The sequence below is a fragment of the Psammomys obesus genome, unplaced genomic scaffold (assembly GCF_907164565.1).
Source record: "Psammomys obesus unplaced genomic scaffold, mPsaObe1.curated_primary_1811, whole genome shotgun sequence".
NCBI classification, from domain to species: domain Eukaryota; kingdom Metazoa; phylum Chordata; class Mammalia; order Rodentia; family Muridae; genus Psammomys; species Psammomys obesus.
In genome coordinates, this window is record NW_026594083.1 from 7,186,143 (window position 1) to 7,213,530 (window position 27,388).

A 27,388-nucleotide genomic window follows, 5' to 3' on the forward strand; every position below is an offset into this window, starting at 1 on the left:
CCCTCTCAACACTGACGGGGGCCCATGAGATGGCTCAGCAGGTAAAGGTGCTTGCTGTCAAATCTGAGAACCTGAGCTTGACCCCTAGGTTACAAATGGTCGGAGGACAGAGCTAACTCTTGAAGGTTCTGACCTCCACAAGCCAAATGTGGCCAGGTGCACCCCCCAGTGAACAATTAAATGAAAAAAAATTAACTGAAGCTAGTAGATAGATAACAAAATACTTGTTTTATTATTGCAAAGTTAAAAATAGTAGACAAGCTTATCTAGTTACAGTTCCAAAGCAGAATACAAATATATAAATTGCATATAACCCAGATGACTAAATAAACTTTTTTGAAACAAACATAAGCTCTTACCACAGCAGTTTCACTTTTATTTTCTAAATGTCAGCACAACTGTATAAAAAAGCTTCTAACAGTAGAGACTGAAGCTCAACGTCTACGGCATATGCTGTCTCTCTCACACATACACACACATACAAAAACGTACACATTCTCTCTCTCACACACACACACACATCACTGCTGAACACTTTAAACCACCTCTTCTGGAGGCAGTAGGATGGGGAAAAGAAAGCACAAACGAACAAAACGAACAGACAAACAAAAACTAAACCCATTACTTCCAGAGGCAAATGCAGCTTCCCGCAACTTTAACCAAGTACATCTGATACAAGCTGGTAAACTTGAAATTGCGGGAAAATTACTAAATAATTATAACAGCCTCCTTTAAACTAAAAGTAGTAGTGAAAATATGATTTACAAACTAAGTGTTAAAAATCTGAATGTTCCAGACCCAGACGATCCGGGTCACATCAAGGTAGGTGCAGCCTGAGGTTGTTGAGGTCAGGACTGACGCAGGAGAAAGAAATGAAAACGCTGAAATGCAGGGCAAAGTCACATTCTCCTTGCCCCCGCGTGCCCTCCCCTCCTCACAAAGCCCCATCACTCCTGCAGAGAAACTCTCCCCAGCCCATCACCACAAGGCTCTACCAGGGCAAGGGTAGTTATTTCGGGCTCCATCCGTCAGTGATTTTTTTTTTCAGTCAAATTTCCTCAAAAAAAAAAAAAATTCTATTCAAGGTAAAAATGGAATCAAATAAAGTTTTTGCTTTAATACTGTATCTTTAGGGTATATAAAATTTTTATAGTCATGAAGTTTTAAAGCAAACATATTGTTTTAGCTTGAACAATAATAACATGTCAATAAATGAACTGTCAAAAAAAGTAAAACAACCAACCAAACAACAAAACCCAAAAAAACCAAACCCAACCAAACAAAAACTTTGAAAAGAACAATATATTTTACCATTAAAGTATTTCATGTACATGTAATTACTTTTCATTCTCACAAATCTGAACCCTTTAAAAAGCTATAGAGATCTTTAAAATTCCGAAGTTTTGAGCACAAATGTTTTGTGTTACATACAATGTTAATAAACAGATTTCTCCTGAAAAGAAACAAACTAAAACCCAAACTGGTACACATTAACACAAACAGATCAAAAGAATCACTTTGAAAATTAACAATAAACTGATAGGCCTCCACAGACAAAACACCAAGGTAAGTACTGTATAAAAAAAACAAAGGTAAAAGCCATTTTAACAGCAGATATGATACAGATACTATTCAAGACCAAGGACTCAGAAGCACTCATCAAGATGGCAATGGAATATATTTCAACAATATTCCTGAAATCGCTTGCCAACACGAACACATTTTGAAAAATAATCATTAAATGTTTATAAAAATGGGCACTTTATGGTGAACCGAACATGTAGTTTGGAAACTGAAGGTCTTCTCTTTACTCCAATACTGCACACAAGACTCGCACAACGAAACAAATCTGAGATCACCAGCATGGTGTCTCAAGTGAATACCTTTTCCAAAGAACTAATTTAGAAATTAATACGAGGGTAAGATAATCTCTGGAGAAATGTAACAGGTTGGACAATATAAAACGTTTAAGCCAGGCATGGCAGTGTATGTCAGTCCCCCACATTCAGAAGGCTGAAGCAGGAAGATCGACACTGAGCTTGAGGCCAGCATGGGCAACATGATAAATCCAAACCCAAACCCTTTTTTAATTCCTATGGAGACAGGAATTGAGCCCAGGGCCTGATGGATGCTAGGCACATAAAAACACCAATCTTTAAAGACAAAACTCATGTTAATAATCACATCTGACTTCTCATTTTAAAAATAGTCATCTTGTTCAACTACGATCTAGTATGAGAAAATTCACTTCTCATGGTCATGGGCGCTCTGAAATGCATGCCTCACTAGCTGTCTGCCTTCTGTTATTAAAGAAAAAAGAAATCTTATGTGAGTTTCTTCTGAACTTTCTCAAAACATAGTGACAACTTCAGAGAAAGAACCAAATGTAGGAACCACTATTTGTGATAGCTCCTATCCCCTAAGTTGGAATTAACTATCCCCATCCTTATTTCTGCATATACAGTAATTGCAAATTCAATCAGGAGAGCATATGAATCTAGGTGTAGGGAAGACACCTGAATCACAGAACCTGATCTCCTCCTGAGGCAAAAGAATTGCCACAAATTACAGGCCAGCCTGTAATTGGTCCAAGAATTCTAGGCTAGCCAAAGCTATGCAGCAAGACCCTGTCTAAAAACAAACAAACACCCCCACAAGAAGTAACTGGTGAGCAGATTATACTCCAAAATTCTTCTGAGTGAGTACAAGTGTTACTACCAGCACCAGCGAGACTGAGGAGCACCATTCCTTTGATGTTTCTGGAGAAATATCTAAATGAAATGAATCAGGTCCCAATTAAGACCTTAGTACGTGAGAAAAGTCCAATGTTTCCAAATTCATTAGGAAACTAAATGTTTGCCAGAAAACTCCTTAAAGAGACAAGCAAACGCTGTCGTTGGATAACATGGTTTTTAGGATCGCACCCTATGTCTCCTGTGACAGAAATACACTAAGTACCCCCCCTCCCCCCCCCCACACTACTGAGGATCTTACACTCCTCTCGCTGCCCTGACTGCCTTTATACCATCCAGACAGAAGCACAAATGTGTGCGGTACACTGGCTGACAACATTCTTCATGTGTTAGGCCAAACGAGTGCAGTCAAACTTGAAAATGTAACCATGACGACGAAGCACTAAAATACTTACTGGCATAATCAGCACAAGTCTTTACCCAGCTTGCAAATGTGGATCCTTCTATATTGCACACATTCAAGTTAAAGCTTATCAAAACTAAGGCAATGCATTTCTCTCCACTCTCCATACTTTAAATTCATCTCGGAAGACTCAAAGAACTTGAGAAGAAACTAAAAAGTTTTTTTTCCCCCAAAAGTTCCCTCCAAAAAGCTTCAATGTGAAGTTTAATATAGGTAAAAGCAAAAACAATTGGATATCAACTAATGCACAAACCCAGGCCAATTTACTACATCTTAACATTAGGAAAAGGTGCTTTTTTTTACAGTGAAGCATTTCTTTAGTCAAACAGTATTTGTGTTCAATATTAAAGTGTGACCCTTGCCCAAATATAGACTGCCAACTTCAAGGTAGAAGTCATCTTCATGTATGAAGCTGTTAAGTCAATGGGCTTTCTTTCCTTAGATTTCTGCAAGAAACAAAACAAAACAAAACAAAACAAAACAAAACAAAACAAAAACCCTACCACACAAATACATTCTAAGCACCAGCTAAAAACAATCCAGAGTCCATCTTAATATTGAATTAGTTATAGCTTTTATTTTATCATTAACATTTATCTAACTTCTTGAGGTAATTTATTAGTTAAGAATCTGGAACTAAAGTAGCTTATTATCCTTTTAAAAGTGGGCTTATTTTATTGAATTGAATATTGGTCTTCTTTTGTTCTGTAATCTCCTATCCCTTGAGATTTTAAAATTTAGAAAAGTACCTTAAAATCCTTCTCTCTTTCTTTCTTTCTTTCTTTCTTTTCTTTCGACTAGTTTCAGTGATGTTGACAGCAGAAAGCAGAATGTGCACAGCTAACTGATTCTTGAAATTTTGTGGAAGTGGCACACATAATAATTTTGTTTTTCCCCCAAAGAGGACAAGTACAATTTGGAGACAGGAGTTACACTGGGCTCGGGGCTGAGAGTTGAACTACTTTGTCCAAAACCTAACAATCAAAGGGGGTCATGAGAGATAAAAAGCAAAGTGGGGCTTCTACTTTTATGGAGACGGAGACACAAAAACTAGAATTGTATTTTCTTCCTAGGCTAATTCAGAATTGCTTTCATTAGAAAACAGTAATACACTTCATTTACTTGGATATTTGCTTTAGTCATTAATTCCACTTGCATATGTTCTTATTAGTTAAAAGAGCTTATTAGGTAGACTGCTTCTCCAAATACTATGCAAAACATGTTTATCTTTAGAAAGGAAGATAACAGTTACAAAAAACACTGTATCCCCCAAATGCAGTGATCTTCCTATAGATGAACATACTCACACATAAGTGCAAACACACATTTATAAAGACAATGAAAAATACCCAAAATAGCAATTTGATATATAAAATTTATATTAAAATATTGCTCATAAATAAGGTGATATTATGAATTCTACTTCCCTCTTAAAATTATTTCTAGTAGTTTGGACTAACATAAGACCTTATTAGGCTTCCATTGTTTTGACAGCTGAGTTACAATAAAAAATGTTCAATAAAAACATATTGTAACGGTATATTAAAGTAGTCACACATGGTAAAAGTTAGGGTCATTTAGTAATTGTAAGAAAAAAAAAAATCTCCAAATGAAGCCAAATGATTAACCCTAGACTAGAGTGATCTGCTTTATTAGATAAAGATAATAAATATTATCTTATGTTTTGCAAGTACAACCATAAAATGGACCATAACGTTCTCCACACGTTTTCTAGGTACACATGCTTCGCAGACCAACAGCTGATAAAGCACAGCCACTCTGCTTAGTTCAGTCGTTCACGGGCAGGTGTGGCCTTGTTCCGGCACGTCCCACTTGGAGGCATGGTAGCTTGGAACAGTTCTTGAGGAGCTGACCGATGGCGACATGACGGACATGAAGCTCTGATGCCAAAGAGTCCTTTTCTTGCACTTGGTGTGCTAACTCTTCAAAGACTTCTGCGAGGAGTTAAGAGGCAGTTTCATTTTCAGTGTACAGAAAGCTAGCCCTAAGACTCTTAGCTTAAGTAAATAAAGGTACAGTGTATTGGGCTAATTTTAACAACAAACTAATTGGATACCAAGGAAAAGAGCTGTTTTCTTCTAAGCCTATCAGTGTTGATTGTCCTATCCTATTGATATTTCATACCAATAACTGCAATGCTGCCTGGTCTTCATCAAGGGCAGCTTAAGAAAGACTGCAGTACAGAGAGCAGAAATAGTGGCCACCACCGGAGCCGCTTCTCCATTATAAGCTATAAATAGGTTCAATCAATATATGATGATGTATCAGACGAATGTTCATTAATAAACAGGTCTAGAAACTGCTCTAAGAGGCTTGGAACAGATTACCCAGATTTTCAGAATCCTAGTTCCTACTCAGACAAGTAACCTCAACTGTCTACTTGAATTTCCTTCGATGGGTAAGATCAATAACAATGGCAAACAGCTCACAGAAACACAGGGAGAATAAAATGAGGTCCTACTTGTAAAGAGTTCAAAGTAAGAACTGAATGAATTTAAACTGGGGCTATCAGTATTATATTTCAAGAGGCTGGTATGCTGAAAGTTTTGCACTTAAGTCTGCTACTGACTGGATGCATAATCTTTGTAAGCAATTTGGAGGTCTCCAAAGAGCAATGATTGCTTCACCTAAATAGGAATAAGCTGGAAGACAATAAATAGTTTTTTGGTTTTTTTGTTTTGTTTTGTTTTTTATGAAAAGAAAACCCTGACATATTTACAGACAAAACAGCACATTGTCAGGGGTCTCAAAATAATCCATGCAGGTGGGTTGAGGTGGAGCAAAAGAAATGGAAACAAGTGATGAGGAAAAAGTAGCAGTCAAAGCTGATGGCCACAGGCACTGGTCCCTGCGCTTATCTCACCGCTTTTTATGTGTTCCGAGTGGTTCATAGCTTATATAGATAACCAGGGCTAATACCACTGCCTTTAGGGACTACCAGGGTGCATCTCCCAGAGTGCCCGGCACAGTGAAGGCCCTGTGTAATGTCTGTGATGGCTAGAGGCAGAGGTCGGTTTAGTCTCTACTCTTAGATTACTATTCCTGAAGGTCTCAAGGAAATTTTCTCTTAGTGTGTATCTCAGAAACCAACAGGTCCGAATATCTAATTTCCAAACTTAAATGCTGCAGATGCTAACAACGTTCAATCACAGGGGGTATTCAGCATCAACATCTGCATCACATATAACAACAAGCATTGAGACTGATTCTTTACCCTGGACTTGCTGCTGGAGCTTTGCATTCAGTTGTTCTACTTCATCAAGAGTCATTGAATTCACTGAAACAGGAAAACACATTCACTGTTACCACAGACAGCGTAGGTAAAGGACATGCAGTTAATTCCCAACTCAACATTCAACAAAAACCCAGGTTTTCCTTCATTGCTTCTTAAAGTGTAGCAAACTCTAACCACAAAAACCTCATAAGAAACACATTTTATACATCACCACCAGTAACACTTCACAGGAAACAGAGTTCGAGAAAAGAAAAAATAGGCAATGGGACTGTTGGATTCTGGTATCTCCTGTGTCTGTTCTCAGAGGTACTAGTCTCTGCCCATTCCCAATGACTCGGAGCAAGCATGGATTTTAAGCCATGACATGGATTTTAAGACAGTACTTTAAAGAATAGTGAAATGCCTACCTTGAAAAGCAACCTTACATGAAGAGTAAAGAACTCATCTAAAGCCAAGGCCCCTTCTGCATCTAAAATAAGTTAACTTAAGCCAAGTAAAATTATCATAGTGAGATTTTCGTAGCAAAGGTGCAGGCGAAGTAATTTCAAATTTTAAAATAAATTCCCCTGGGGGCTGGAGATATGGTTAAGAGCACTGGCTGCTCTCCCTGAGGTCATGAGCTCAATTCTCAGCAACCACATGGTGTCTCACAACCATCTACACTGAGATCTGATGCTCTCTTTTGACATGCAGGTGTACATGCAGATAAGAGCATTCATATACATAAAAAAATCGTTGAAGATTTAAAGATTTAAAAAATGTTCATGTTACCTCCTGCCTTTAGCAAACTGTCTCTCTCTCTCTCTCTTTATATATATATATACATACATATATATATATATATATATATATGTATATATAATTGTCTATATAGACAATTTACTAAAAGCAATCAATATATATAATTAATATATATTAATTGAATCCCTGGCTAATCAGTCATATAAGAGGTTAGCAACATGACAATGTATACCGGCTAACAGCTCCAGTTACATAAGATAGTAGGAACTCTGAACTTTCAATTTAGTTTGCTGATTCCATACCATTTGGTCACTAGTAATAGCAAAATAAGTGATGGTGTCAATGAAATTCGGTGTGTAACACACATTCAAGAACATTCCAGAGAAGGTTTTAAAGACATCACACTTTTGCTGAGGTGAATCTGTCACTTAAATAATATGTTCACTAAATCCATGATTTACGATAAAATTCTCCACACATTTTACACACAAATACATATGGGACACACACACACACACACACACACACACACACACACAGAGAGAGAGAGAGAGAGAGAGAGAGAGAGAACAAACCAGTCAAAATCAACTACCACCCAAGCCCCCAAAGCAAAGGCCAAATAACAGTCTTTACTGTTCTTGTCACACTACTTACATTGTTCTCTGCTATAATGTGGATTCTGGGTCTGGACATTTGCCTCTGGACCAGAGCTTGTCTCTTCTGTTCTCTGTGCCTGGGTGTGACTGTGAGGCCATAATGTAGCTGAGTCTTCCAACACTGCAAGCCCAAAGTCCGTATTTTCCCTCTGCTCCAAAATTCTTTGCGTATAGCTTGAGATGCCACCTATGGTTCCAGCTGTCCTTTTTGCAGAGTACTTTGGCACTTGAGAGTCAAACTGGGGGAGTAATTTCTTATCTGGCTTATGCCTGAAATTAAACAGGTGATGCTGGGAACTTTTGGAACACTCAGAATCCAAATCCAGGTTTTTATTTTGGGCATACTGTATAATCCAGTTTATCTTCTTACTCAGAATGGTTTTAACTCCTTCGTAAGTACTTTTGGACAGCTTGGATCGAGAACAATCCTGGTTTGCAATTGAATGGTATTTTTCAAAGCAGTCTTTATGGCCTCTCAACGATTTGGTATGTAAAAGATTAGATTTTGGAACTCCTAAAATGAGAAGAAACAACGAAAACTCAGAAAATGTTCACGTTTTCTTAATAAAACACTGCTTTAAGTTCAAGCTAATCTCAGGGAATTCTTGATGGAACTCACTTGCAAATTTGAAACCGGTATTAGGAAATGTAGCCTCATCCGTGTTTCCATTTAGCCTTATGTTCAAAACAGTTTTAGTCATTTTCTGCATTTGTGCAGTTGCTTGTGTATGTGTTCACAGAGGCTGGTTTGTGTACAAGTGGCCCAAGGGCAACAAAGTGTCTCTCCACCTTGATTTCTACTGAACTTGAAAGTTGGTGATGCAGCGAGGTGGTCTGCTCAATGAGCCTCTTGACCTATCCCTCTGCCTCTCTTTGCCTGCACTCCAGGGATTGGAATCATACTTGACTGAGCCACATCTCCAGTTCAACAGCAATATTTTCATGACTAGAAAAGACTTCTGAAAACTTTGGCTCAGTTTGAGCCTTTGTCCAGAAGCATCTTAGTACACACACTAAAATAACAAACACAGCTGTTCCTAGAAAACACTTATCTCCATGAAGTACATACTTACAAAACTTTGTTTTATAACCTTCAATAAGAAAATGCCTCAGTGGATACACTGGCCTTGCAAGTGTGAGGGCTAGAGTTCAGATTCCCAGAGCACATAGTGAGCTCTGGGCCCACCTGGACTCCAGGCCTAGATAGACAGAGGGTGTTCTCAGGAAATACGGAACCGGTTTCCACCAAATACACCAGAATCTGCCCACATGGATGCCCACACACATGAACACAAACAGGGGCTCCCTCCACAAGAAAGCTTTTTTTTTTTTTTTTTGGCCAACAAAATGTAGCTTAATCACATTCTTAAAAATTATTATTAAATCTGCACTCATGCCCCATTCCTTCTTCTCCAATTCTCCTATTTCTCCCTATCCTTTCTTAAGACTTCCACCAAGTCCACTCAGTACTTGTAGTATGCACACAGGCAACACCTTTCTTTCTATGGAGAAAAAGGATCCTCCCAGCAGTCAACTGCTAATAGTTCTTCAACTATGAATGAGATGTCATGACTCATGACTTCCTCTGCCATCCAGGCTTGGACTTTGCTGTCATAGCTGCTATGAGTTCATGTTTAAAACTCTTATGCACCCCCGCAATAAAAACCCAAACAAAAACAAAAATCCTGAAAAACAACAAAATCCCACAAACAAAACAAAACAAAAAACAACAACAAAAAAGAAAAACCCACCATTTCACTACAGCCATCCACTACCTCTAGCTCTTACAATCTTTTCACCCATCTTCTGAAATGATCCCTGAAGTGTACTGTAGATGTCTCATTTAGGACTGAGGTATCCCCAGTCTCTTGTTCTCTGCATTGTGACGTGTTTTAGGTCTCTGTGTTAATTGACATCTGTTGCACAAATAAATGTCTCTGATGATGGTGGACAAATGTACTGATCTTTAGGCAGAAAAATAACTACATATGGGCAGTTTAATACCATGTTCATTTAGCAAACAGTACAAGGTTCTCTTTTAGGACCTATAATCTACCCAGACACAGGCCTGTGATTTACCCAGTCACAGGTTCTTGGCCCAGTATATGAGTTTTGTCTTATAGAACTGGCCTCAAATAAAATCAGAGAATGGTTGGTTACTCCCACAACATTGTTGCCACTATTATACCAGTGGGCACATCTTGCCAGGCCAGCCATTATTCACAGCTGCAGAAGACTGTTTAACACTTTCCCCCTCCATGAGCAGGCCCAGTACCTGCCAGCACTACCAAGATAGCCAGTATGGATGAAATGTCCTGCTTGGCTCCAGACTGATGTTACCATATTCTGTGACTCAAGAATATATATCATCTTTAGCAATAGGGTCTTACCATCAAGGTTTTGAGGATAACTAAAAGAAATGGCAATATCCTATAATGCTTGGTGGGGTTTATGGGACTTCACTAAGTTCTTACTTGGCATATATATATATAATTTTATTATATTATAAATTATATTATATTATATTATATTATATTATAATCCTTACAAATGTAATGAACTGTTTCAATTTATTTTGTAAAGAAATCAAAACACCTATACTTTTCACAGTTTAATTTTACACCTAGTAAAACTTATCAAGATCATTTTATCTTCTGGAAGAAATGAATTACATACAATTATTACTTATACAGTACTATGTATATGTACATTAGCTGGTATAAATTTAACTCACAAGTACTCATGACGCACTAAAAATAATGGAAATATTTTGAGTACCTTTTTATAGCTTCCAATTTTTTCAAGTGAAGCTTCTAAAAATACAGGATACAGTTTCATATTAAAAAGTCTTTGAAAATAGTCATATATTGTTATAATTCAAGACATATTAAAGTCAAGCAGTGTTCCTTCTATGCTGAAAGTAAATCAGGTATGTGCAGTTTTAAATGAATGCCTTCCAGAATGATTTAATCTAAAACTGTGTGAAAATGGAGTAAGGAGACATACTGAGGGACTGGGTTTAAAAACAAACAAACAAACAAACAATCCACCAAAATCACTTTTCAAGAAACATGAAAAGTTACATTCCTTATTCTCTCTTAACTTTAAAAGCTCAAACTCTAATTTCACTAATTGAAATTAATAGTCTGGTGAATAATAAGACAGTAGAAAATTTGCCTTGAGTGGTATAAAGTAAGGGATAAGTATGTAATGCTAGCTAATACTGGGACTTGGTTAGCTTGCCCAAAATCCCACGCTGGGTAGCCCATCAGATCCATACTCTGAATACATGGTCTGTATAACCTGAACCTTTTGCCTCTTAGATGGTCCTAGAGGTTCCCAGAATTCACAAAGTCAAAATGAAACTCCTCTGCTTCTCTCAACACTCAAACCCCACTCTGTGAGTGAGGAAACTAATGATTATTCAAGGAAGAAACTGGAGCATTCTTCCTGAGAGCTCTTCCCTCCTCCTCCTTTTTCTTCTTCACTCATAACAATCTCAAACTCAGCTTCACCCATTGCAAACCTGGGCATTATCCACATCTTCCTCTAAGATGCCTTCTCTAACCAACATACCTAAGTTAGTTTATCACAAAAGATTTTACAACTGCCTTCTCACTGGCTTTTATTTCTTGCCAGGTTACATTCTGCGTAGAAAGGGGCCATTATCTAGCTTACTCACAGGCGCCCACAGTCTTATTTATTTATTGACAGATGCCCAATAAAAAGTAGTTAGATGCATCAGGAAAAGTTAAAAAGACTATTTAAAATGCAGCAGCAGCAACAATGACAATAAGAGACTTATTTTACCAATTGTCTGTTTTACCATAGACTACTTCACTGCAGTTTTATCCATCTTAATTAAGGGGTAGTAAGCAGTTTCAGCAGCTTACTCAGAGGATAATTAAGGGCATCTTTCAGTGAAGTCACTCTTCTACCTAAGTCGAGAAGGCTGGCAGTCTAATCAAGTGGTGAGTGGCACTAATAACACACAAGTAGATTCCTGTGGTATCAGTTTGTCAAGAAAATCATGAAGCTTACTTCAACATACATATTTTTTAAATAGCAATTTATGTAAGTATACATCAAGGGCTGATTCATATAAACTTCTGCTTATTCAGTGAGGTCTGATCCTTTAACATTTTTGGTGAAATTATAATAGAATTTTAACTTCACTAAATTATTAAATTCAACTTGAAAGTACTTGTAAACACACTTTAACTATTCCATGGAATAATAAACAAAAAAGTAAAACAAAAACACCATGACTACTTTATATAATTAATTTTTAATATAAAAATTGTGTCTCAATTTATAATAGCAATATGCTGGTCATCTTAAGTGATTATGGGTTTTTCCAATTTATCATTTCAAATTAGCACTGGAGAAACAATTATTCTGTTATCAGAAATCTCAGGATTGAAGGTGTATGGAGAGAGGCTGAGGGGTCGTTGAGGAGATTTGTGAAGGTACTGCTTGGGTTGCAGTGGAGACCCCAGGATCCTGGAGATGCCAGGACTAGTGGAAACCCACCTAGAACAGCGGCCGGTATGGAAGGGAGCTGTGCCGAGCCTATGGGAGAAGTGTTGGAGAGGTGGAGCTGCCTTTAAAGCCAGGACCACAGTGAGTCCCGGATGTCAGTCATTGAGCTAACAGAGTTGGCAATTACAAGGCTAGACTTTGGTTTTATTTAAATGTGCTTGTTTTTATTCTCTGGTTCTTCCTTCTTTGAGTAGTAAAGTATTTAAGCCACTTTGGATTTTTCTAGGACTCCAAAATTAAGAGACTTTGTAATTTTAAAGAGAAACTGAACTATGAAGTGTGAGAGCTCTTTGAAGACTGCAGGACTTTTAAGGCTTTACTACATTTTATATTATGATATTAAGAGAAGATTTTAGGGACAAACAAGAAAAGAAAGGTTACGGTTTAAAGTGTTGTGTCAAAGCTGACAAGGAATGGACTGTTGCTATAAACTTGACATAGTTGACAAAGCTTTTATCAAACTAGAACATTTCTTGTATATTCTGTAAGCTTTCATGATAATCCATCTGGCAGGATGTCCGCACAATTACATTCTTCAGTTCTCTCTCTAAAATAAAATTGCCCGTCAAAGCCTAAAGATAGCCAAAAACTTCTCAAATGGAAATATTTACCTGTGACTGAGGGTAAAGAAATTTAAAATTGAGGGTATTCCTGGGCTTTTAGTTAATCTGCTTACTGTGAGACTACAAAGCTTCATTCTAGCAGAGACGATACTCTAAGAAACATTTTTTAAAAAAAAAGCCGTAATTGCCAAAACTCTTAATGAGCTGTCCTTCCCATCCTATCCATCCATCTTTTACAGATCAGATTTATGATTAACTAGTAGTGAAATCAACGAAGCAGTCTTTTCTTGGAGGTGTACCAGCTGGCCCTGTCAAGAAGCATGATCTTTCACACTGTCCCCACTGATGCAAAACAGCTTTACTTCATGAATCTTTCAACCACATTATTTGACTACCTTGTGTACATTTAATTATGGACTGGACCCTGTTTTGATTTGGTGGGGTTTCCTACTGTGGGCTTCTTATCTTCTCCTTAATCAAGCAAGAGATTTTAGTAATGACTTAAGTTTCAGGTTATAAACATGCAGTAATTCATGTATTAAGTCGTATCGCTTCCCAATGCTTTTTGTGGAGGCTCATATTGTGCCCAGCATAGATAATTTCCCAGGATTTAAAGTGTTTTGTTTTGATGAATTTACTTTGGTTGCTAAGAGAGAAGTACTTGTACATATTAAATAATACCATGTTTGTTTAAGCAATTGTTAATTATAAAAAATGAGGAACTGCATACAGTTTCATTAAAGATGAAAATGAATCGAAAGGCCATATCTTTGTTTTTGAGGAGCAGATAAGTATTTTTTAATAAACGAAACAGAAAAGAGGCTCTGTCAGTAGAGGTGTTTTGTTTTGTTTAGACTCCAAATACCTTCAAAGAACAAAAAAATTACACTCATATACAATTCTTGATTTCTTGGTTGCTGTTAAATCAAGTCTCTCAGCCATTGGCTTATATGCGGGTGGCAACTATCAGGAGAACAGAGAATAAATATGTACTCTAATAACATGTGCAACAATATGTTCTCCATATCAAAACAGTCCATACCAATGCCTGGCTGAATTCACATTTATCTTTGGTCTCAAGGTTCTGGAGCCAGGTCAGTCACCTCAATGCATGTTACGACTGCAGTGATATTTGTCTGGCTTGTCTGGCTAGAACAATGTGTTGACACACCCAACTTGACTACAGTACTACAGAAGCATTTGTTGAGCAAGCTTTAGGCAAGTTCAGGAAGATATTACCATGTTACTATTGCCAAGCACTGCCCTACGTGGAAGGATGTTCAGGTTGTGTCTATCCTGTAATGGAACTAAAGGGAGAAGGCAGGCATGGATCTGAAAAGCTCCTTCCTAAAATCCACAGCACAGACTCCTCCTTAGAACCCTTTAGCAGTTGCTGTCTGTGCCAGTAGGAATAATGGGATAAAGGAGAAACCTAATCTTCTACCTCTCAGGTGTTTAGCTAACTCAAGCACCAAGTAGATGGCTAAATAAAACCTTCCATGTTCAAGGTCCTGACACACCATTTGAAAGCCAGGTAACTGGGAGTCTCTGCACTGCGTAGCAGATGGAACTGTTGGCCATCACATTAAACCAGCACACAGATGGGCTCAGGGGCTTTTTCGTATTTGAGAGCCGCTGTCTTAGGGAAGACATCCAACAGGTGTTCTTGTAAGGTAGCATATTTCAGGTTAGGGCTGGTCATGTCAGGCTAAAAGCTTTGGTGTGCTAAAAGGATTAAGGAGGTAATCAAATCAGCTTGCTGAAAGAAATTGAGTTATGAGGGTAAGCTTCAGTAAGCTAAGAGTTTAGAGAAGTTATGTTAAAATATAAACCCCAACATCAAATAACAGAGAAGCCAAAGTAGAAGTATGTTCATGTATGCAGTGTGTATAAGTTACAAATGATTTCAAAACCAAACCAACCAAACAAAAAAAAAATACCTCTCCCCCAGTGAATTCTACTTTTTCATTCTAACAGTTGGAAAGTTAGGAAAACACCTACATAACAACTGTTTATTAAATAAAATAGCACAAAAAATTGATTCTACTCTCTAATTTGGATACTTATTTTTTTAACCAGTAATGTCCAATAGAACTTTCTGTGATGGTGGATATATTCTATCTAAGCTATTAAATACTGTAGCCACTAGAGTTAATATTAGAAATGAGGTTAGTGTGACGTAGGAACTCAATTTTGAATTTGATTTCTTTTTAATTTATTGAAATTTAATCACAATGGTCAGGCTACTGACTTGGACAGGACAGCTCATCTACAGACAACTGATTGAGAAAAGGGAATGAGAAAGAGAACATGGATGGAAGCTACCACCGTCTCTTTGAAAGCCTCACTGTAATGGAGGACACCAAGTTCGTAACCATACAGAATAAAAAAGTCTAGGTCCAATTTTTAGGTACATTAAAACAAACTAAGTTTGGATAATTTAAAGTGGCACAATCAAATAAAACTACACCATACAAAGCTTTAAGCCAAATAATGCTCCATGTTCAAGTTTTCTACTAAACACATTTACGCTATGTTTTTGTTCGTGAGACTATAAAAAATAAAATAAGTCATGATACAACACAGCATCACCAAGGATAAAAAGGAATGACTGGTTTTAAATATCCACTGCCGTGACATAGAGGGACATCAACTCTCAGTGAGGGAGGTGTCTCAATGGTAAAGTTACACAGATGAATGTTATTTGAAGATAGCCTGCAAAATACTTTCATTGTAGCAACCACATGAATGGGATGAGGGTTGGGGAGGGGAAGGGGACAAGCCGGCCAGACCCAGTAGTGGATCTGAAACTGCTAAGAACTGCAGTAACTGTTCAAACTCTGTTTTTCATCTCCTCAGTCACCATCTCCCCAGCTAAAGTTCGGACTGAGAAACTGATTTTCTTTCAGGTAAGAGAGAAAAAGTGAGCCCAGATGACTATATATAAAATATCAGTTCTACAACTCCATTTCCTCACTTATGCTTGAACCACTGACCCTTAATTTCTAGGTATTTTTCTTTAAGTGTTTGATAACATCCATTAATTATGCTGCCAAAAGCTAAAACAATAACCTGTGTTTCAGACCAATATGAACCACATAAATGTGACATTTTAGCAGCAGACAATTCAGCTTCTCTTCACTTCACTCAGAGTTCTACAAATATTTCTTTTTTAAAACATTTCCCGATGGAGATGAAAACAGAAACCTATTAATAATGCTGGAGTCGCAACATAACTGACTTATATTTTAGGTGGGGTAAACACCTTTAGGTAGTGTGGCTAGCTGTCATAACTACATTACCATAATTCTAGGATAAAATTAACTTTGCACTAAATGAACCGGTTAGAAGCCTAAGGCAGACCAACCTTCTGCTCAGTGAAACAGAAATGATTTTTAAATGACAGAGTGCATCGTATCAATGTAGTTGTGTGGGGAGACATTAAAACAAATGATAAGCCTACCCTCAATGCCCGACTCTTCTCCTGGGAATTTAAACTACATCACAACAGGGATTTTTACCAGGCAAGTAAAAGCTGTGTCAGAATGTTTCAGCACAGTAAACTGGAAACTAGCCCAGTCCTCAACGGGATAGTGGTGCTTTAAAAAAGCTGATGTGTTCAAGAGTTACCTACTGACAAGAAAGAATGCTCCTAATGTATGCATTACAGGAATATACTGGGCAGTAATGCTGTGTGCACGAACTTTTCCTTTATAAGTACAATTCGCCTCCCCACATTTCCTCACCCCAGAAAATTCGGCAGTAGAAACACTGAAATTAATAAACATGTGGGATTTTTAACCTCTCTATTCTTTGATTCTGGTATTTTGACTATTTTGCTTGAGAAAAACAAAGTTGTTTACATTTTAAGTAGGAAAAGTTCAAAATATAACATAAATTTCTGAAAAGAAATATACTTCAGTTTGAAGATGAACACCTGTGTTCCTTAGATCAAGACAACTAGGCTTAGGTTCTGTGCCTTGTTTCAATCAAATAAACAAAACAGAAAAGACAGTGACATCCTCAAAGCCTTTGATGGTAAAGCTTTCGTGAATTCTTTCTCTGCTAACAATGCATCTAGCAGACTATTTAAACCTCAAGTGAAGAGAGGCTACCCATTCCTCCCCAGGGTCAAATCAAAACACAACCAGAGTTTTATTTACCTGTCAACCTTTGGTGGAGAAACAAAAAAAATAAAAGGGCACCAGGGAACAGTTGCTAAGTGAAAACTGCACAGTTTTCTGCTTTTGGCTTAAAACAACCAACATAACTGGCACAATCACTGCCACAGAAGGAGGGGGATGGTTGCAGAAGTAGAGGTCACTTGTAGAGGCAGAGGTAGAGGGCACTTCAAACCCCAACACCCGCAGAGCATGAAGCTACTGTGTTAAGGGAGAAGAGCCCCGGTAGCCCATAACAGCAACGCTCAGGAGAAAACAGACTCCTTCGACCTAAATTGTACCACCAGCTTCTGCAACACATCTGACGCTTGCCCACATTTCCTCATGCTCCTACAACCATCGTATCTTCTCAGCCCCTTACCTGCTGTCACATATATTATCTGATTCATCATTCTTCCTCATTTAATACATACTTCAAGGAGGAGAAATAAGTGGTGTTGAGGACACAGGCATGAGGTAAGCATAGAAACCAGACAAGAAGGGAACGGAGTCTAGATTACTCTGGTGGAGGACTGAGAGGCCAGGGAGAGCCGTTAAGAAGACATGCTGGGTTTGGTGTAATCCCAGCTTTATAAGAGGTTGCCTTAGGAGTACAGCAAGTTCAAAGTCGAGCAAGTTCAAAATACAGCAAGTTCAAGGCCTGCCTGGAAAAGTTGTGAAAACTCGCCTGAGGGTGGGGGGAAGCTAAACTAAAAAACAAGTGGTGGGATATAGCTCAGCAATAGAGCACTTACTTGACACACGTCAGGTCCTAGGTTTAGTTCCAATATTTAATAAACAAAACCAAACCAACCAAACAAAACAACAGGAGGAAGAGTAGGGTACGATAAGAATACAATATATGAAATTCTTAAACTTCATTAAAAAAATACTATTTTCAAAAGTGGCTAACCATGTCATGCTACATCCAGGAGCTAAGAGCTTGACCTGAAGGAAAAGGCAAGGACTAACTGACGAGTTGAAAGAAGACAAATGCATGATCAGAACTGTCTTCTAAAGACCCTTTTCGGAGGTACCAAGGAAGAGGCCTCCCTGTGGGTGTAGTGGGGAGGGAGAGGAGAGGAAATAAGTGGTTTCTGGGGTGAAGCCAGTGCGAGAACAATGCCCCAAGAGAGGAGCAGCGAGTACAGAGGAAGTGGGGGTGACAAGGCTGTTTCTGGGACAGCTGACTTGGCTCTGCAAGTGAGAGAGCCATCCTCTGCTGGATGCAAGGCCCAGAAAGCAGTACTTGGGCTCCATTTCAGCCCTAACTCATCACCTTCCATAAAGTACAGATGGACCCGTCTTTGTTTTCTTCACAGGCCACAACTATGTGTGTGTAGTATAGAAATCACCTTTTAATATGGTGTGGTTGACTTCTATTGACTCTGGGAAAAGTCGTTGTTCATGATTACAGCCTTGACCCTTGTAGCTGCTGCTGGAAAGAATTCTGTCCTAAACACCGAAGGCTTTCGATTTAGATCTAATGCTTTCATATGTCTCATACCACGTTTCACTGCTGGCTACTGGGACTAACCGACCATGATTTGGGGCTAGAATGGAATTGTTATGCACTTATGCCATTAACTGCTGTTAACGGAGTACTCTGCGTTGCATGCTTATTTTCATCACAGCTCTAAAGGCAGTCAGGATACCTACATGATGAGAGTCCGCCCAGCTGCTGCAGCGTCCGGAGGTAATGCGTGCCGGTGGCAAAGGAACCTAGAGAAGCATTCCAAGGCAGCTTGCTGTGTCTGGAGTAAAACACTGCCTTTATATTTCCAGTTAAGAAAGGTAACTAGACACAACCGTGATTATAGCTGCACTGTGCTGTTATTCTGCCGAGAAGATAAAGCTCTTCCCTTTCATTAGTAAGACTCCCAGCTTGTGAGAACACTCCACAGATATCTCATGTAGTTCGGTAAACAGACCGAAATTTCCTAGTGGGTCACTCTAGAAGAAAAATCTTAAAGGAGTTTCTCTAAAGTTCTACCAGGTTAATGCACAAATTAAATGCACATCCAATGCTCTGCCAGTCCTTCTGTGATGGCTGAACATTCACTGGTAAATAAAACAGACTCCAGTTTGGTCTTCATGGAATTACAGAGGGAAAGGAAGACGGCGCAGGAGACAGCTACACAAACAAGGTCCTACAGCAGTAAAGTGGACAGATTTCCATAAAGAGGAGGGCAGCGAAAGGAATAGACAGGGGTAGTGATATGTGCGCCTGTAATCCCAGGAGGTGGGAAGCAGAGGCAGGCAGACCTGTGTTTCAAGGCAAGACTGGTCTGCCTAGTGAGTTCCAGGACTGCCAAGCCTACATAGCAAAATCTTGCTCTGAAACAAGAGAAAAGAGCGAAACTGAAGGGAGCTAGCTGGTGGTAGGAGGGTAGGGCAAACAGGCTGCTCATCTGAAGGGACTTTTTTGTTTCTGAGACAGGCTTTGAATCCGAATCTTAAGCTGGTCTCAAACACACTGCAATCTTCCGCAATCTTGTGTGTTGCATGAACCACAATGGCTGGCTGAGGAATTTAACTTTTTGAAGGGCTTTGACAGGCAGTCATTTTGTGGAGCTACCCTCCTGCATAGTTCGGCAAGATGTATATAATACGTCTTTACCCTCCATCAGCAATAATTGCAAATACAAAGAAGGAATGTAGTTAATTTATCCTTTTATTCCAAAATGACATATGGAGTAGAATAATTTACCTTTAGACATGCAGTCTCTTGGGTGCTCACGGATGATATAAGTGAAAATGTCTAAAATTAGCTGCAAATGCAGACAATTTGAGGGGAGTGAGAAAAATAAATCTGCTAAGTATGACCATGGACAAGGTCACAAAAAACCAGGGGTGAAGCTATAACAGCTTGGGCAAAACATGCCAATACTGTTTTATCAAACAAAACAGATATGACATGCTTCAAAACAGCCTGTACAACCAATTAGAGACAATGGGAAACCCAAAGAGGAATGATACTATCATAGGGAGGGCACCACTCTTACAGAAAGAATGTCACTCCCATAGAAGTGTCACTACCACAGGGAGGTGTTACTATCAGAGGGTTTCAATGCAAATCAGAAAAGCAAAGAAACACCCTTCGCCCAGTGGAGGCAGGCATACCAGCTCTGCAGCTCTGGCATCATAAACCTGGGGGTGAGCTCTTCTGTGTGCCTGGAGGACAGCTTTACTCACTTCAGTCCCTATCACTCTGTCACATGCAAAGGAGGATGAAATTATTTCCACTTGGCCAAGACCGGAGGAATGTACATGTTTTCTGTAAGAACGGCTAGATTATCCTTGAGTGTCAGTTCATAAGGGAAAGGGTTTCCAAGCTCCCCACTACAGTTTATCACTAAGGGAGAGGAAGTATTAGTCATTTCCTGTTGCATTTGTAGATGAGCATGAACCTCTAGACAAACTAACTGAATAGTGCAGAAGAGGAACTTCTCGGTCCCATAGGAGCGGGGATTTCCATCTGTTGTATCACTATGTGGAGTTTTGTGCCCTCAAAGGTACAAAGTAGGACCCTGTGCTCCTTGACACCCAGCTCTGCAACCAGCGACTGTGCGGCTCCATTCTAATCATCAGAACATAGATAGAAACAGATATGAGCTTCACTGCTGGACACTTCTGGGCCAACGGCACTAACAACAGTTGGCATAGTAGTACATCAAGACTAAGAAGGAAAACTATGAGGGTGTCTTGCAGGGGACAAATGTCAAACAGCAGCAGTGCTGGCTTTGGTATCTTGAGGTGACCCAGCTAAAAGTGGCAAGGTCAAAATCCAAGATCTAGCTCGGGGACTCGTCTCCAGAACAGTGGTGGGGTGGTGGCTGATGGTCTCAGCTGCTGACCATCTCTGTAGAGATTGCCAGAGAGAGGGGAGCCTGAACAGAGGCTGAGGGAAGGCAGGGAGGAGTGCCAACCTCAAAACATAGCAAATTAGGTTTAATTGCATTCGTTCTTATCTAGTAATAAATATCTTGGACACTCCTCCTGGGGAATTGGATTAATTACGACATTTTATGGACTGAGGTAGGTTAAATAAATAAATAAATAAAACCTTACAGCTTTTTTGACAAGAGCACACTTTAAGTACAGTTACATGCTGCCCCCCCCCCCCATACAATCCGTTATTCAATGACCTCGCATCCTGTTCAGCCCCAAGGCTAGAAGATGCATCTGATCACTAATTGTTCTCAACCACCATGGAAACAGTTTTGCCTTCAAGAGAATGAGACCTTTAATACCGGCGGGGGGGGGGGGGGCAGTATTTGCATGGCCTACTGTATTAGTTGTCTGGTCAATATACACTGTACTGTTGTAAAACATCGACTTTATGTGGAGCAGCAACTCTTAAATATAATGAATGTTGAGCGCAGGAAATTGGAACTGAGGGAAAGCTCCTTTTCCATACAGGCGTGACATCATCCTTTCCCTTCTATCTGGGAATAAGTAAATAAAGGCTGGAGTAAACTCAGCCTCCCCAGCTTGAGACATAAGCCTAAAGATGGAAACTATGTGTCAAGCAAAGTAAAACAGAAATAAACCCTACTCTGGACTTCCTAACTCAGCTTCTTTCCGGTTCATACATGTACATGTTGGGAACCTACACATGCAGGTACAAGCTACGGGTCAAGGCCAGGGGCTTTTCCTACCTTATTTATTTTCTTTTTTATAATTATTTTTCTTTTTATTAATTACAGTTTATTCACTTTGTATCCCCCCCTCTCCACCTTATTTTTAGAGACAGGGCCTTTCACTGATTGTGACCTCACTGACTAGCTGCACTGGCTGGCTAATGAGACCTACGATTCTCGCGTCTGTCTCTCCAGCACCAGGACTAAGGAACATGCCACCAAGCCTAGCTTTTACTTGGATTTTAGGGTTCAAACACTCCTCATGATTATACAGTAAGCGCTTAACTGATGGAGCCGTCTCCTTAGCCTCCAACTTCTTTTTATAAGTCAATTATAACTATCCATTCCATTTTATTTCACTATTATATTTCAACTTCCTGTTGCATAAAACCAAACCAAGTCCCAAAGAATAAGCTTTCATGACCAATATTCCTGTGTTATCCAAACTTTAAACTTAACTCACTTTTGATTAACCAAGATTGGCAAGTTAAGAAGAAAAGTTTAAGTACTGAAAATAGGCTACAATAACTACATCAGGGTTAAGAATTTGAACCTAGCTCCTCTCACATGGAATTTAATTAAGACGAGCCTTTACCAGTCTAGTTTCTGCTGCTTTTCTTTGAAAACAGTCTATAATTTCAGCTCATCACCATTGATACCCACTTTCTCCTCTAATCTATTTCTGACATTCTACCAACAAAATCATTTAAAAAGTATTCAACCATTTTCAGTGGTAATAAAAGCAGTTAAGGGGGAAAAGAACGCAGAAAGAGCATTAGGCTTTAAACTTTGATGAACTAAAAATGGAACTTTTTAGAGTTTAAAGATATATTTACTTTTATTTTATGTGTATAAGGTTTTGCCTCCAAGTATGTATGTGCACTGTATGGGTGCCTGGTTCCCACAGAGGCCAGAAGATGGCATCAGGTCCTCTAGAGATGGAGTTACAGATGGTTGTGAGCTACCATGCGGGTGCGGGGAACCAAATGTGGGCCCTCTGCAAAAGCCGCAAGTTCTCTAACAGCGGAGCCACCTCTCCAGACCCAGTTTCCGGTTCACCCTAATACATGGTGTTGCCACCACGGGACTGGAACAAGAGAAAGAGCTGATGTTAGCCTTCGTTTGCTGTTTCCTGGCCCCAAGCAGTAGGTCTGTGGAGAGATGCTGGTGTTTACAGCAGGACACGGAGGAAGAACAGAAGATCTTCAAGAATAGAAAACCACTTCTGGCTCTCAAACAGAAGCAAGAATTTCACATCAACCAGTGATAAACAAAGTTATGGTCAAAAACCCAGGATGGAGGGATAGTAAAGGTGGGCACTGGGCTTGCCTATGCTTTAGCAAGAGGAAACACTTACGGATTTTTCTTACTGGAAAGATTCAGGAGCTGAATTTAACTCTGTTTCCACGAAAGGACAAGAAATTAGGGGCAAGGGAAGATAAAGTCCACAGAGAAGCTGGACACATGCTTACTCATCAGCCAGCAAAGCCCCTGAGACCGAAACCGGACTGGTTTAGTGGTCTAAATGTTGTTCGCTATAGGAAAGAAAGCTTGAGTTACTTAATTGGGAAGCCAGAGCGCAGCGTAGCGGCTGCCTTCCTGGATCCACTCCCAGGACTGTTTACTGCCTTTGACAATACGGTTGTTTCATTGCAGGCTCCGAAGACCTGGCTGCAGTTTAGGGAATGGTGGTGATTTGGTTATTAATTAGGTTATAGATGCCTGTAAGTATACTTGATCACTAACTCTGTACAAAAAATCTTAAGAGTGGCTTAGCCAGATCAGGGCGTAGCCATCTGCATGTGTCTCCTTAACTTACAGGTACATAGATTCTTCTGTTGGTGAGCTCTGGGCTCAGAAAGTCAGCCTTGGGAACAGTTAATGACTGGAGCCCTTGAAATACATTTTTAGGGTTTTGAAGAATTGGATCATGCCTTAGAAACATAAAAGTTAGTACCCCTTTCCTTTTAACTACTGTGAAACTACAGAAAAAAGACAACTCAGAGCCATGCCTAGAATACAAAGTCCCTCCAATAAGATCAGACTGTCTGCTGTCAATTCCCTTTCATCCTTTGTCTTTGTAGAAATACATGCAAGCACAGAGCTTTTAAACAAGAGGCCCATTATTAGGAGACCAGTGTTCATATGATGCAAACAACCCAAAATGTATAAAACATTATTTTTATTTACAAATGCTTGAATTAAAACGATCCGACTGCTGTGGTCCTCAAGACACTTTTATTTCACTGGCGAACTTTGCAAGAAAAAAAGAAAGGAAGAAAGAAAAGAAGAGGTTGAGAGATAATTTAAAGATTTTTCTTAGTTAAGAAACCGAGCAACAGCAATATGTCTTATCCAGGTGTCCCTCTCGCACCCCCATTGTAGAAAGAAAACTACAATAGTTCAAGACAATAACAAAGATGAAGAATATACCCTATGCTTTTTCTGATATGCAATTATATCACTTTTCCCACAGATTTTAAAAATGTGGTGTGTGTGTATGTGTGTGTGTGCGCACATCACAACTCACACATCGAAGTCAGGGGACAACCTGAGGGGGCTGGTTCTTTCCTTCTACCATCTGGGATCCAGGAATAGGACTCAGGTCCTGAGGTTTGGCGGCAGGTGTCTTTACCCGCATTAAGCCATCTCACCATTACTCCATGGATTAAAACAAAAATAAAAACAAACAAAACCTGGGTACTGATATATAAACTGACATTTGTGAAAATCTTCCCTCATTTCCCTACAACAATATGCCAATATTAGACTAAACACATATTTATAACAAAAAGCCCATTAATGCAGTAAAAATAGAAATATATTTGTGAGCAAGGAACTGACATTACAGATAAACTAAGAAGACTCTTAACTCTAACTTTAATGCACACAGAAGATGAAGTAGTTCTAATACAGACTGAGAACTGTTTTCATCTTTTAGACTAACAGACAACTATTATTTCAAAAACATAAGACTAGTGTCATGCTTACACATCAAGAGCTAAAATGTTTACAGTTAAAAGGCACTTTCAGAAGGGCTTGAAAAGCAGTTATAAAAAGTGAGGTCTGTGTAATAAAATTTTATTATGGCTCGATGATTTACTTATCAGGAAGCACCGGTTAGGGAAAACTGGCTGAGCCAAAACCAATTAGGATTCAGGAGGAGGGGTTCCCAGCATCCATCTTACAATTGATCTACCTATTGACAGTAGATCAGTGGAATTAAGGTCACATCCACAAGGGCCAGATGGCCAAGCTTCAAAGCCCAGGAGTATCAATTACCAGCTATGTGGCTTCCAAAGTGCATCTCTTAGGTGGCTAGGGTTCCATTCCATCACACTGAAAACAAGGACTACCAGCAGGCATCCCAGAGCCATTTTGAATGAAGATAATCCAGTAAGAAGCTTAGGACAATGCTTGGCACAGATGCGCTCCCAGCAAACATTTGCCTGGCACGTAACAACAGCTTGCTGTCACCACTACAGACAGCAACCTGGAGCAGCCCACCAGCCAGACCTCAGTTTCTTCCACAGGAAACACAGAGGCTGCAACCGATCATATCTGCTCTCTCTGCCTTTCAGAAATGTCAACTTCGACAAGGTGTCAGAATACACAGGGAAAACTGTGTGTCCAAAGAACCTAAGTGTACCCCTTTCCCCGTGGCTGAAGAGCATGGTATTGTAACTCTACACAAGAATCATACTTCTAAGTCATCCTCTCAAAGCTCGACGTAACTGTTACGTCTACTAAAGCCAAAGAGACAGGCATTCTGCTCAATCCAGAGAAGTTCTACGAGGCTCCCTGACACGGTATTTGGAAGCTACAGCATTTCTGAGTAAGAAGTCCTAACATGAATGTCAAAGTCTATCACAGTACATGCCTGTGTTTAGCAATAAGGACATTTCACACCTCTTAACAGAAAGATAAATAAATAAATAAATAAACAAATAAATAAATAAATAAATAAATATCACGAAAATCTTTTAATACACAGGTCAAGACAAAATGAAACGCTGTTTTGAAAGCAAGTTCTCAAATACCTAGATAATTCTAAATACCTAGTAAGGTCTTTCTCCATTGACCCATTACAACCTCAAGATTCAAGTTACGAGGAAATTTAATTGTTTTGTTCGGGAATTTCAAGAGTCCTTTAATTGTGATTCATATATACCTAAAAAAATTTGGGATTTCACTATGTGAAGAGTAAGGTTACATCCCATGTTTCCTGGAAACAAGAGACTAATCTCCAGGGCCCAGTCAGCTGTCCTAGGCCAACCCAACCTTCAGTAAAAGGTTTATTTTAATTTCCAAAGAGTTTCTTTTCCGTATTCTCTATTCCATATACTGCTATCAAGACAAACTTAAAAGCCCTTTTGTTTTTTATTTTTTAAATTACTGAAGGTAAAGGAAGATATTTAAAATTGTATATAAATATTTAACTTAAAAATTACAAATAAATTAAAATTCACCACATGATGCGGAAATAGGGTCTAAGAGTTTGGGCCGAGAGGAAATAAAATTAAATCTGCTCATGAAAATCCTCATGTTGATTCTTAATACAAGAGAGGCACGCGTGTGCTAGGAATCTAATGTTTACCAGACAATACCCACACTTCATTTCATATTAGCGAACATGAGGCTAACAATGTTAAGTGTTTTAAAGACAAAAATTTTCCCTCGATTCATAACTATGTCAACTCAGGCTTCATTTCCAGAAAACTTTTGTATAGATCACCACCTAGCACAGTCTCTAGGCATTCAATCAACTGCAGTTTTAACTTCAAACATTTCACACTAAGTTGTACAAAGTTCACGGCATGCAGTTAAAAAAAAAAAACGAACAAAAAACAAAAACAGAAAACCACAGCGTCCTCACCCTCGAGATTCAGCTCAAAGCAAATGTGGCAGAAGGAGAGTGTGTCTTTGTCTGTTCCCAGCTTACAAACACTGCAAATGTTGTCATCATTCAAATCAATGTTTACAAACTGCTCCTCTTCTTCGTTCATAGTGCCCCTGCGAGGAAGGAGGAAAAGAGGCAAGTTACACAAGAACTTGCTCGTGGCCTGCAGCAGCGACCGAAAGACGAAAAAGGTGGCGTCTGCGACAGCCCCACCAGGCAAGCCTCGCCATGCCGGGGCTTCACTACCCGTGAGGAAAGCACCGGGACGGAAAGAGGTGGCCCACGGTGACACCCGCCGCCCGAGTGCCTCCCGCGCAGACGCTGGCTCTGAAAAACCAACTTCAGGCCGGTCCCGGCGGCCGGGAGGAGCCGCTGGGACGGGGCTCGGCCAACTCGGGGGCGAGCCCCGGAGGCGTCCCGCAGCCTCGGTTACCCGGCTCCGCGGGGGGAGACGCACGTGGGGACGCGGACGCCCGGCAAGGGTCGGCTCACGTCGGGGACTCCGCAGCCGCGGACCGGAGGGTCCCGGGGGCGCCGCTCCAGGGTCGCGGGCAGCCGGCGCGGCCTGGGGCCCGTCCCGCCTGCCGTCCGTCCGTCTGTCCGTCCGGGCACCCGGCCGGCGCACCTAAGCGGCTCCGAGGGGAGCTTTACCGTCCGGCCCCGCGCGCCGGGATCCGCACTATTGTTTCCGCCGCGGCGCGGACGGCACCGCGTTCCGCCCCGCCCCGGCCGCCTGCGCCACCCCGAGCCGCCCACGCCGAGGGCGGCGGC

The 27,388-nt window shown here is 39.9% G+C and overlaps 1 protein-coding gene across 5 annotated transcripts in view; it reads right to left on the minus strand.

Moving 5' to 3' along the window:
* Positions 1-209: 209 nt before the first annotated feature.
* The window catches only part of CUNH21orf91 (chromosome unknown C21orf91 homolog), a 32,414-nt gene continuing 5,235 nt past the window's right edge, over positions 210-27,388 (minus strand). Inside the window, exons 1-5 of one of the 5 annotated variants that reach the window (XM_055617848.1) lie at positions 27,110-27,321; positions 26,594-26,730; positions 7,808-8,323; positions 6,392-6,454; positions 210-5,111 (exon numbers count right to left, since the gene is read on the minus strand). In XM_055617848.1, the coding sequence (XP_055473823.1) occupies positions 4,945-5,111; positions 6,392-6,454; positions 7,808-8,323; positions 26,594-26,723 (876 nt within the window). In that variant the 5' untranslated portion in view covers positions 26,724-26,730; positions 27,110-27,321 and the 3' untranslated portion in view covers positions 210-4,944. Of the gene's footprint in view, positions 5,112-6,391; positions 6,455-7,807; positions 8,324-26,593; positions 26,731-27,050; positions 27,322-27,388 lie in introns of those variants that run through there. The other 4 variants (XM_055617846.1, XM_055617847.1, XM_055617851.1 and 1 more) reach the window with 4 other exon arrangements.